A 12,610-nucleotide genomic window follows, 5' to 3' on the forward strand; every position below is an offset into this window, starting at 1 on the left:
AGAATTTCTAACGGAACCTTTTTACTTCATGGAGGTAGCATGCTCTCGTTTAGTTAGCCATGAGTAAATCGCAATTGTATTCTATATAGATATGCTAACAGGTACAACAGACATTAGACTGATGATGATGTGGTTACGGGTGCAAACTGTGAGCTTGGCATGCCAGGTTCGAATTCTGTCCAGATTACTGCATCACTATCATCGTTTTTTTTTTTTTTTTTTTTTTTTTTTTTTTTTTTACAGTGATCACCACTTATCAAGGCCCGGAAGCCACTCAGGGATAAGGGTTATTGCAAGTACATTACATTAGTGTGGAGATTTGATATAGTGTTTACTTAAGGGGGCGGTTCATTAAGAATTTGTTAACATTGGACTTGAAGACATCCAAGTTGTAGTCCGGTGGGAAGCAGGCAGACGGAACAGAGTTGCACAGGCATGCAGTTCTAAGAAAGAAGCTTTGTTTATGGAATCCGCGTTTTGATTTAGGCACAGATATAGAGTGGGGGAAATTTTTCACAGTGGATTCAGCTAGACGGGTGTTTTTCGTGAAAGATTGGCGAGGGGGGGACCAGAGATTGGAGTTCAGACGAGCACCTGCCATGGAAATAACGATAAAACAAGGATAGGCTCGCAACGTCTCTTCTGTGGGAGAGAGGTTGCAGGGTAGAGAAAAGGGCATCCCCCACTAAGCCACGAAGTCTATTTTGTACTCTGTCAAGGCAGGATAGGCTGTTTTTAGCAGCTCCTGCCCAGATATGGCAACAGTATTCCATCCTTGGACGTACTTGACTTTTTACATTTGAGTTTGTTTTTTTTTTAGATGAGGATTAATTCTTTGAATTATTTTGTTTCTTTGAACTGCTGTTCTTATTCTCAAGTGTTATTTTCACAACATTTCGGTTGATGTAATCTCTGATGTTTTTATGCAGATTCAAAATTCAACAAGAAAGGAGTTACGCTGACCAAAACGTGAAAATGTCAAGATGAGAACAGTAGTTTGAAGAATCCAAACGATATGAATAAATCAGCAGAATAATGGCATCAGAAATATTTACCATTAAAGCGACAACAGAAAATGAAGATGGAATTTACGGTGATGACAAAATTTACGATTGTTGCGGCCGATAATGGAATTTTTTCTTACCTGCTGAATCATATCCCCTGTATTCTAAACGTTTTAATCCGGTGATGAGAATATCCAAGATTTCTTTGCGCGTTGCCGGCGTCAAATGGTTGAGGTAAGCAAATATACCTGATAGAAAAAAAAAAAAAAAAAAAAAAAAAAGCTGGAATATTAAAATCATTTCATTATATTGAAAAAAAAAAACAAAAAAAAAAAACAACAGAGTCATTCTTAAGATGTTTAAACATCATACTTGTGAAGAGGCATAAAAAAAAAAAAAAATGGTCCATGCCAAAAATATTCTGAACTTTTATTTATTTTTTTTTTTTTACAAGGGAGTCACCACGTATCAAGGCCCCGAAGGCCACTCAAGGATAAATGTTAAGGAATGTAAGGTGGTAGTGTAGTAAGCCTTAATGGTGTAGATTGGGTAGAATTTGGATTATTTAAGGGAGATGGCTCAACAAGAACTTGTTTACATTGGACTTGAAAGCTACCATATTGTAATTGGCAAGGAAGCAGGCTGGCGGAACAGTTTCCATATGCAAGCAGTTCTAGGAAAGAAGATTTGTTCATCGAATCTGCATTTAGGTTTAGGCACAGATAAAGAGTGGGAAAATTGTTGATAGTGATTGTAGCCAGTCGAGTGTTTTCTTTGTGAAAGTTTGACAAGTAGGGGGCCATAGAGTTGAGATGAGACGAGCACTTGCCGTGAAAATAATAATAGAGCAGAGACAGACTCGCAACGTCTCTTCTGCGAGAAGGAAGTTGCAGGGAAGAGAAAAGGGATACACCCACTAGATTTCGAAGCTGGTTTTGAACTCTATCAAAGCTGGATAGGGCTGCTTGGTGTTCCCTATCTTACCTTGATAGTGTTCAAATTCAATTGAGATGAAGTTACCAATCTGTAGGAGAGATGAGCATGATCCCTTCTCCCTCATTTCCCAATTTGTCTGCATCTTCTGAGCATGTGAAATTTAACATAAAATGATGCCACATTTCCAGGCAATTCTAGATTTCTAGGGCAGTTAATCAAAAATTTTGAGGCTATTTAAGATCAAGTACGTTCATTTTTTTAGGAACTACTCTAGACTTGAGACTAATTTTCCAATTTGTAATTCTCCATAATTTCATAATGTAAAATTTAAAATGATCCATCATTACCAGGTAATTCTAAATTTGGAAATCATTAAAACAAAATATTGTTTGGCTAAATTTTTTATTAAACTATTTTATTTTTAATAAATCTTTAGGATGAAAAGAATCCCTTTAGTAAAAAAAAAAAAAAAAATGTTAGCAAAAAAAAAAAAAAAAAAAAAAAAATGTTAGCAAAAAAAAAAAAAAAAAAAAAAAATGTTAGCAAAAAAAAAAAAAAAAAAAAAAAATGTTAGCAAAAAAAAAAAAAAAAAAAATGTTAGCAAAAAAAAAAAAAAAAAAAAAAAAATGTTAGCAAAAAAAAAAAAAAATGTTAGCAAAAAAAAAAAAAAAAAATGTTAGCAAAAAAAAAAAAAAAATGTTAGCAAAAAAAAATGTTAGCAAAAAAAAAAATGTTAGCAAAAAAAAAATGTTAGCAAAAAAAAAAATGTTAGCAAAAAAAATAAATGTTAGCAAAAAATAAATGTTAGCAAAAAATAAATGTTAGCAAAAAATAAATGTTAGCAAAAAATAAATGTTAGCAAAAAATAAATGTTAGCAAAAAATAAATGTTAGCAAAAAATAAATGTTAGCAAAAAATAAATGTTAGCAAAAAATAAATGTTAGCAAAAAATAAATGTTAGCAAAAAATAAATGTTAGCAAAAAATAAATGTTAGCAAAAAATAAATGTTAGCAAAAAATAAATGTTAGCAAAAAAATGTTAGCAAAAAAATGTTAAAAAAAAAATGTTAGCAAAAAAAAATGTTAGCAAAAAAGCGTTAGCAAAAAAAAACGTTAGCAAAAAAAACGTTAGCAAAAAAAACGTTAGCAAAAAAAAATGTTAGCAAAAAAAAATGTTAGCAAAAAAATATGTTAGCAAAAAAATATGTTAGCAAAAAAATATGTTAGCAAAAAAATATGTTAGCAAAAAAATATGTTAGCAAAAAAATATGTTAGCAAAAAAATGTTAGTAAAAAAAATGTTAGTAAAAAAAAATATATGTTAGTAAAAAAAAAATATGTTAGTAAAAAAAAATATGTTAGTAAAAAAAATATATGTTAGTAAAAAAAATATATGTTAGTAAAAAAATATATGTTAGAAAAAAAAATATATGTTAGTACAAAAAATATATGTTAGTAAAAAAAATATATATGTTAGTAAAAAAAAAATATATGTTAGTAAAAAAAAATATATGTTAGTAAAAAAAAATATATGTTAGTAAAAAAAAATATATGTTAGTAAAAAAAAAATATGTTAGTAAAAAAAAATATGTTAGTAAAAAAATATGTTAGTAAAAAAATATATATGTTAGTAAAAAAAAATATATGTTAGTAAAAAAAAAATATGTTAGTAAAAAAAAATATGTTAGTAAAAAAATATATGTTAGTAAAAAAATATATGTTAGAAAAAAAATATATGTTAGTAAAAAAATATATATGTTAGTAAAAAAAATATATGTTAGTAAAAAAAATATGTTGGTAAAAAAGTATGTTAGTAAAAAAAGTATGTTAGTTAAAAAAGTATGTTAGTAAAAAAAGTATGTTAGTTAAAAAAGTATGTTAGTAAAAAAAGTATGTTAGTAAAAAAAGTATGTTAGTAAAAAAAGTATGTTAGTAAAAAAAGTATGTTAGTAAAAAAAGTATGTTAGTAAAAAAGTATGTTAGTAAAAAAAGTATGTTAGTAAAAAAAGTATGTTAGTAAAAAAAGTATGTTAGTAAAAAAAAGTATGTTAGTAAAAAAAGTATATGTTAGTAAAAAAAAGTATATGTTAGTAAAAAAAGTATATGTTAGTAAAAAAAGTATGTTAGTAAAAAAGTATGTTAGTAAAAAAAATATATATGTTAGTAAAAAAAAAATATATGTTAGTAAAAAAAAATATATGTTAGTAAAAAAAAATATATGTTAGTAAAAAAAAATATATGTTAGTAAAAAAAAAATATGTTAGTAAAAAAAAATATGTTAGTAAAAAAATATGTTAGTAAAAAAATATATGTTAGTAAAAAAATATATATGTTAGTAAAAAAATATATATGTTAGTAAAAAAAAATATATGTTAGTAAAAAAAAAATATGTTAGTAAAAAAAAATATGTTAGTAAAAAAATATATGTTAGTAAAAAAATATATGTTAGAAAAAATATATATGTTAGTAAAAAAATATATATGTTAGTAAAAAAAATATATGTTGGTAAAAAAGTATGTTAGTAAAAAAAGTATGTTAGTTAAAAAAGTATGTTAGTAAAAAAAGTATGTTAGTAAAAAAAGTATGTTAGTAAAAAAAGTATGTTAGTAAAAAAAGTATGTTAGTAAAAAAAGTATGTTAGTAAAAAAAGTATGTTAGTAAAAAAAGTATGTTAGTAAAAAAAGTATGTTAGTAAAAAAGTATGTTAGTAAAAAAAGTATGTTAGTAAAAAAAGTATGTTAGTAAAAAAAGTATGTTAGTAAAAAAAGTATGTTAGTAAAAAAAAGTATGTTAGTAAAAAAAAGTATGTTAGTAAAAAAAAGTATATGTTAGTAAAAAAAGTATATGTTAGTAAAAAAAGTATATGTTAGTAAAAAAGTATATGTTAGTAAAAAAGTATATGTTAGTAAAAAAGTATATGTTAGTAAAAAAGTATATGTTAGTAAAAAAAGTATATGTTAGTAAAAAAAGTATATGTTAGTAAAAAAAGTATATGTTAGTAAAAAAAATATATTAGTAAAATATAAATCAAAGTAAAAATATTACTTAACTTCCTATTAAGCCTAACTCGACTGATCTTAAAAATAGATCCATTTTGTTTTTCATTTGATGGGAGGGGGGGGCCCCATCAAATGAAAAAAAAAATGGATCCATTCTTAAGATGTTTATAGATTTCAAATTCAGTCAATCTAATCAGCCCCACACTATCAACCAAGCTCCAACCACTGTCCCATCACTGCAATGGCGCATCTGTGCCTGGTTTACAAGTACTTTAATGGAATGTGATCTGATGAACTCACAGCATTAGCAACCCCCGACAAGCAGCGAAATCACACCCCTTCACTCTTGAGGTCCCTAGAAGGTCTTCTACTTTAATAGTTTCTTCGCTTTGACTACTAGACTTTGGAATTCCCTCCCTGCTTCCTCTTTCCCTGAATATACATTCAGAAATTTAAATGTAATATGAATAAACTTTTCGCAGCTCAACTCCCCACAGTCCCCTATAGATATAACAATTAGTGTCATCGTGATTGAATTTAAGGGGCTACTATTTGGGATCATGCCTAACAAGGGGAACTATGTAGAAAGTTGAGCAACAAGATGTCTGTTCACATTACGTTTACGTGCATGTCAGTACAGTCAGGGACGCGAGAGAGGGAATTCCAAAGTCTAGCAATTCGAAGGAGAAAAATCAAGATGAATTTGCTAAACTCTAAGGAAGTGTGTTGGGGAGGGCACTGTGATTCGGTTCAGACATGTTTGGATTCGCGTAGTGATACGTCAGGCAATCAGAACACACTTTTTATCGTTTCTGCCAAAGTCGTTTCAGTTGAGATACCAACGTTTTTTTTTTTTTTTTTCACCTCAACAAGGCACAGTGCCACTTGAATATAAGGAACTACTATTTGGGACCAATTCGACAGGGACACTATGTAGGCGGTTGAACAGTGAGATGTCTGTTCACATTACACTTGAACTTCTGCATATCAGGACCATCAGAGAAGCAGAGACCAGGGAGGGAATTCCAAAGAAATTTGGGGGGAAGAGACTATTAGACTAGAAGACTTTTCAGCATCGTGGCCAAGGCATCAAAGATTTTATTTTTTTTGTTTTTTTACATGTTAATAAAAAATGTTTTAAACAATTGGGTGCTAAGTAGGACGTCCTCCAGAACGAAAGGGTGAATGAGGTATTTTGATGGAAGAAGATACTAGCTAAAAAAAAAACTTTTTGTTTAGTTCTGGAGTGACAAGGACGACCAACGACCCTCCATCTGTTTGAGTTGGCCTTGGGCCTAAATTTTTTTATTTTTATTAATTTTTGCCTGAATATAGGATTTAATATCTCAAAGTGTAGTATCTGTTCTGGTAGATGCTGCACTAAAAGACCATTGCCCTTGAGGCAATCAGTTTTTGGTCCATGTAGGGGCAACCCTATATACCAAGGGACAGCACTACCGGTTCCCCCTCCCCTCCTCTCGGGGGAGCTGGTCCCCCCCCCCTATCGTCACATTAAAAAAAAAAAACGGCTTTATGCTTAATTTGCTCAATGGGGAAGCAAATAAATACCCAGTATTTAGAAATCTCTACAATGTACAAGTGGGATTCTGCAGCTTGTTGAGTTAGTCGCTGAGGGGGTACAAGTACAGTAGGACCCCGGGATACAGTTTTTTTCAGGTTACGATGTGGAATACAATGTTTTTTCCGGACCCTAGTAACGCTATTTGCCCTGCCTTGCAGTGTTATTTATAATGTTATTTGATTATATACATGTGTATTATTTACTGTACTGTATTTGGTTACTAATTTTTAATGCCGTATTCTGGGGTCCTACTGTATCTGGAGTTTGTCAGAGCACATTCTATTAAAATACTTGTAAAACAGGCATAGGGATGCAACATTTCAGTGATGGGACAGGGGTTGGTGTTTGGTTGATAGTGTGGGACTTATTTTTGAACCCTGTTTAAGAGAGATGCATCAGCCCAGATGTCGCAGCAAAATACTCCATACATGAGCGATTGGTGCCCTTGTAGAGATATAGGATACTCTTGGGTGAGAGCAACTTTCTAGTATGGTAGAGAGAGCCCACCTTCTTCACAGCAACCCAAGGAACGTCCTTAATGTATTTGTTCCAGTTCATGTTGCTTGTGAAGGTTAAGCCCAAGAGTTTGAACAAAGAGCTTTCAGGTAGCATGTTATCAGACGTTATATTACTAGCCTCGTGGCTAGAGGAGATGAATCGCCTCGACTCAATCCTTCTATGCCCACAAAATGAATCAACCTGTCATATATTCTTGTTTCTGAAACTTAAGATTAATATATACTAGCGGGGGTACATATTATATTTGCATGAAATATCTTGATTTTTAATCCTATTAAGGTCAAAATCAGACGGGAAAAAATGAGTTCATTTTATTCATATAGAGATTATAGAGAAATAATCGTGTCGCCACACCAGTTTTCGTCAGATCAAGTTAAACAACGTTGAGCCTGGTTAGTACCAGGTGCATAACTATTTGGGAATATCAAGTGCTGTATGTAGGAGTATGGCGACAATGCCCTGCAAGATCCACAAAAACCTAGCATCAGCATCTCCCTTGACGGGGATATACATGCGACTGGGGATTGCTTGTGAACTTGATGTTCCCATGAAACTTCCTCCTTTGAGGGAAGGCGGTTCAAGGTGAAAGTCTGGTGACCTTTTGGTAATTTTCCAGAATAGCCAACAAATAAAAAAAATAGGTATACAACAAATAAATGTTACCAAAGGCAAGATAAGTTACTCTTCTACCTATCTAGATAAGCTTCTTCTATTTGAACTTATTTTAAAGTGTTTTTCAGTTAATGTAGTTTTAAATGCATTGATTTGCATATCAATGAGGCTTCGTCTCCAAAAAGTAGAGTGGGCAGGGCAGTGGAGTTCTTGGGATCAAACCGAGTGGGTCGCACCGTAGAAATGCTGAAAACTTCTTTGTTTTTTTAATTATAAGCTATTTAGGCATTTATCTATCTATAAATATAAAAGCGAAAATGTATGTATGTATGTTCGCTTTTTCTGTGTGTCTACAAAAGCCTTCTTTCAGAGAAGCGGTCGGTCGGTTCACAACTTTTTAAAACTTTTTATATCACATGCAAATCGTAATATCTCACACTTAACAACGAAGCTCGCCTGTCTATTTAATTTGCTCGATTTCGGGAAGATAAATATTCAACATTTGTCGCTCGCCGCATGTGGGTTAGTCTTTTTCCTATAACATCTTGGAGGGCGAGGAAAAAAGCGTTCAGCAGTAAATTAAATCCCGCAGTCAAACTGACCTCATTAACTCATTAAAATGAGCACCTGCTAAATCCAAGTAATTAAATAAATTCAAACGTGTTTCCGTAAGCATGTCGCTGTGGAGCAATGGTTAACGGTGCACGTTTTTTTTTTCACAACTTTGCCTCAATGGTTCGGGTTCGATCCTCATACTTACTTTTTTTTTTTAACCCCCCCAAACACCCGGGCAACGCCGGGTACCCCTCGCTAGTCTATATATATAAAAGCGAAAATGTATGTATGTATGTATGTATGTATGCTTCTCCTCGATGTCCACAAAAGGCTTCTTTCAGAGAAGCGCTCGCTCACTTCATAACTTCTTAAAACTTTTTATATCATCTATAAATTGTAATATCTCACACTTAACCACGGAGTTCGGCTGTCTAATTTTATTGACTTTCAAACGTTAATTATTCCACATTTCCTGCATCGGCACGCGTTACATTCGGTTTTCGGTATAAACAAAAAGCGAAACTCGACTCTAATCACCGACCCAGAGCCAGTGGTCTCTAGAGAGCTAAGTAACGTTTGTTCAATGTCGACTTCGTCATATCAGACGGTAGCTTTCATTTTGAGACGAGACACTCCCCCTAATAAACAGGAAGCTGGTTTTCCCCGAACTTAGTTAAAACAAACAAACCGATTTATTTAAAAACTGTCCCGCACAAAATCGTAACTGCTGAATACCTATCGCGGTCACGTCAATCAAAAACGCGTACCTGTTTTTTTTTCACACTTTACTATTTTCCAACTGCGCGTCGTCAAGGCTTAGTTTTTTTTTCACGGGCAACTGTTTTTTTTTTTACTATGCGCGTCAAGGCTTCCGGTTTTTTCACACACACCTACAAACACCTGGGCAACGCCGGGTACCCATTGCTAGTATATATATATAAAAGCTAAAATGTGTGTATGTATGTATGTGTGTGTGTGTGTTTGTGTGTCCACTAAAAACTTTCGACAGACACGACGAAAATTCACAAACTCTGTATCATATGGAAGCTCCATCCTTCGCTGGAAAAATATCGAAAAATTGGCCAAAAACGTTCATTTTTTCACCTCGAAATCGACAATTTTCGACAGGGGTGGGTCAACAAAAACGGTCCTCTCGTGACGACAACCGGTTCTATGCATGCGTCAGATGACGTCATGACCTGATTTAGTTTAAATAGTTGAAGTGACTAAATTTCATGTAGGTCACGTTAGGTCAGTTGGTTAGCGCGGTGGTTCGTTATCTAAACATTTTGGGTTCGAATCGTGGTGTGAGATGTCTTCTTTTTTTTTCGATTTTTAAAATTAAAATATTGAACCAGTGTTATTTAAGCCATTTTTCACGTAACGTTCGTTTTTTTTTTTTTTTTACTTCGCTTATCCACCCCCGACCACACACCCAAAAACACCCGGGTACGCACCGATTTTTTAAATTTTAATATCGAAACAGGCTTATTTAAGCCATTTTTCACGGGTTCGTTTTTCTGTTTTCTTTTTTCGATTTTTACATTTAACATCGTTCGTTTGCCTTACGTTAGTTTTTTTTGTGTTTTTTTTCGATGTTTTGATTACCCCCCCCCCCCGCATAAGTTTTAACGTTTGTTTTTATGTTTTCTTTTTTTACTTCGCTTATAACAAACAAACCTGGTCATTGACCTCATTTGCTGAATGGCTATTGCTTACGTCGTCGTCGTAACGCTCTACGACTTACGTGCATGCACCTGTCAATTTGGTTCTTACTTAAATAAATTCAAACATCTTTCAGTAACTCATTCTGGCTGGCCGATTTTATTTTCAAACTTCGCCTCAGGGCTTCGGGTTCGATCCTACCAACTTTTACCCACCCCCCGGTTTCTTTTTTATTTAACACCACACACACCTCCAAACACCCGGGCAACGCAAGGTATCCTTGCTAGTATAAATATAAAAGCGAAAATGTGTGTATGTTCGCTTTTTGTGTATGTCCGCAAAAGGATTTTTTCCAGCAGCTTCTTGAGGCCGTCGCTCATTTTTAAAACTTTTTATATCATGTCAAAATCATAATATCTTCGAGTTAAGAACGGGGGTCATGTGTGTATTTAATTTGCCCAACTTTTGAAAGCTAAATATTCAACATTTTTCGATCGGCGCGTGTAGATTCGCGTTTTTCATATAAGTTGTTACATCGTTCCCAACGTGATTCGCTGGGAATGTCCAAAAGCAATCAGCTTTGATCAATGCAGTTTTTTCCTTATATCAGACAATTGCTATTCAATTTGGACAATCTCCTTTCAATGGGGAGCTGGTTCCCCCACCCATCATCTTGGTGAAACTCAAACTGCCCCGCACTAAATGAAAAAACGATCCTGCAGTGAAACAAAGTAAACAAATACCAAAAGACTGCCCCGTCATCGTAACGCTCCCGCGATGACCTCATTAAGCAGCGACCTGTCAATCAAACCTACTTGACTTCACTCACTTTAATCGCTCTTAAATTAACATTGTCGCTGTAGCGCAGGTGTTCAGGCTCAGCCTATAGGCCTCAAGGCTCCGGGTTCAAGCCCATATGCCACCAACCCCCATTTTTTTTTTGTTCTGATTTACCCACCCCCACCCACCAAACACACACACCTACAAATACCCAGGCAACGCCGGGTACCCCCCACTAGTATATATATATAAAAGGCAAAACGACCGCGTGCGTTTTTGTATGTCCAGCAAAGGCTTTTTTTGCCAGAGTTCTCGGGGGGGGGGGGAGTATTATATACTCCCTAGATTATGATATCTATGATTTGCTGACGAAGGTCATCTCCATCTTTTATTTGAGCCACTTTTACAAAATTTACACTATTCCGTTTTCTCGTGTTTTTTGTATAAAAGTGAAACTAATCAGAAGCGAAGGCAACTTCCTGGCTTTCGTTCCAGGGACGTCCAAAAGCAATTAGCTTTGATCACTGTGGGAGGAAACCCCTCATATCAGACAATTGCTATTCAGTTGGACACATCCTTTTTGTGGGGAGGTGGTTTTGCCCCAACATCGTGGGGAAACAAATTCAGCGTGCGGAAAGCTGAAAACTTAACTGGCTAACAGCGTGATTCTGTGCCTGCTTGAACTCATTCACTTAACTTTCACTTTCTGCACGTCAACTTTTTGATCGCTAAGTTTGATCGCTTTTCACTTCCTCTCGCATTATAGCGCAGCAGTAAAATCTCACGTTTTCTTTCACTTTTCTGCCTTTGCATCAAGGGTTCGAGCCTACCTGCTTACCAACACATTTTTCAAGGATGACATTTTCTGTAATGACGACGCCATATTAGATACATATTTGCTTGGGTTCACACGAGTCTCGGAAATAAACGGCAGAATAGCAATGATATCGTAAAAACGACGACTGTATTTACTCAAATAAACACCGGAAACTTAAATGGAATAATATTTTTAAAAATAATTGTTTTAATAAGAATTCGTGAAATAGTAAGACTTAGTTTTATGTTGAATTTCATGCTCATAACTCAAATTAAAAACATAAAATATTTTTAATTGTTATAGTATATGCGTTTGCAACCTTTCGACACTCGTGACCTCTTTTACATACATTGAAGTCGATGCAACCCTCTAATTAGTGCTTACTTTCATATATCCATATAGAAACGCTTTAATTTGAATAAAATAAAATACAACGTAACATTAGGAAAATAAAATATTTTACTTGTTTGAAATTTATCACAAATATATTTCAGAGGTATACTCCATCTTCAGTATGTTGTTTTGTTTCTTTTTTTTTCCTTTTCTTCTTCCTTGCCATGTTGTAAAGTTGGAGAAAGAAGTCTGTTTGTAAAGAGCCACGCATTGTTTCTAGCGGTTGTATTTTGAAATATTTGAACTGTGCATAGGCAACGCGAGAATAACGTCAAGGATGAGAGTTCATACAGAAACGTTGTTTTAATTTGAATAAAATAAAATACGCAACAAGTGCGCTTAAAAGCCAAATACAACGTAACATTAGGAAAATAAACAAATATTTTACTTGTTTGAAATTTATCACAAATATATTTCAGAGGTATACTCCATCTTCAGTATGTTGTTTTGTTTCTTTTTTTTCCTTTTCTTCTTCCTTGCCATGTTGTAAAGTTGGAGAAAGAAGTCTGTTTGTAAAGAGCTGCGCATTGTTTCTAGCGGCTGTATTTTGAAATATATTTGTGATAAATTTCAAACAAGTAAAATATTTGTTTATTTTCCTAATGTTACGTTGTATTTGGCTTTCAAGCGCACTTGTTGCGTATTTTATTTCATTCAAATTAAAACAACGTTTCTGTATGAACTCTCATCCTTGACGTTATTCTCGCGTTGTCTACGTACAGTTCAAACATTTCAAAATACAACCGCTA

At 33.4% G+C, this 12,610-nt stretch overlaps 1 protein-coding gene across 6 annotated transcripts in view; it reads right to left on the minus strand.

Moving 5' to 3' along the window:
• Positions 1-12,610, minus strand: part of LOC145266627 (glutamine--fructose-6-phosphate aminotransferase [isomerizing] 2-like) — a 151,631-nt gene that overhangs the window by 132,313 nt on the left and 6,708 nt on the right. For all 6 annotated transcript variants that reach the window (XM_080122543.1, XM_080122544.1, XM_080122542.1 and 3 more), the window contains exon 2: positions 1,145-1,252. In XM_080122543.1, the coding sequence (XP_079978669.1) occupies positions 1,145-1,252 (108 nt within the window). The remainder of the gene's footprint in view (positions 1-1,144; positions 1,253-12,610) is intronic.

This window comes from Euprymna scolopes, chromosome 41, assembly GCF_053919585.1.
Source record: "Euprymna scolopes isolate OS-2025 chromosome 41, ASM5391958v1, whole genome shotgun sequence".
Taxonomy (NCBI): Eukaryota; Metazoa; Mollusca; class Cephalopoda; order Sepiida; family Sepiolidae; genus Euprymna; species Euprymna scolopes.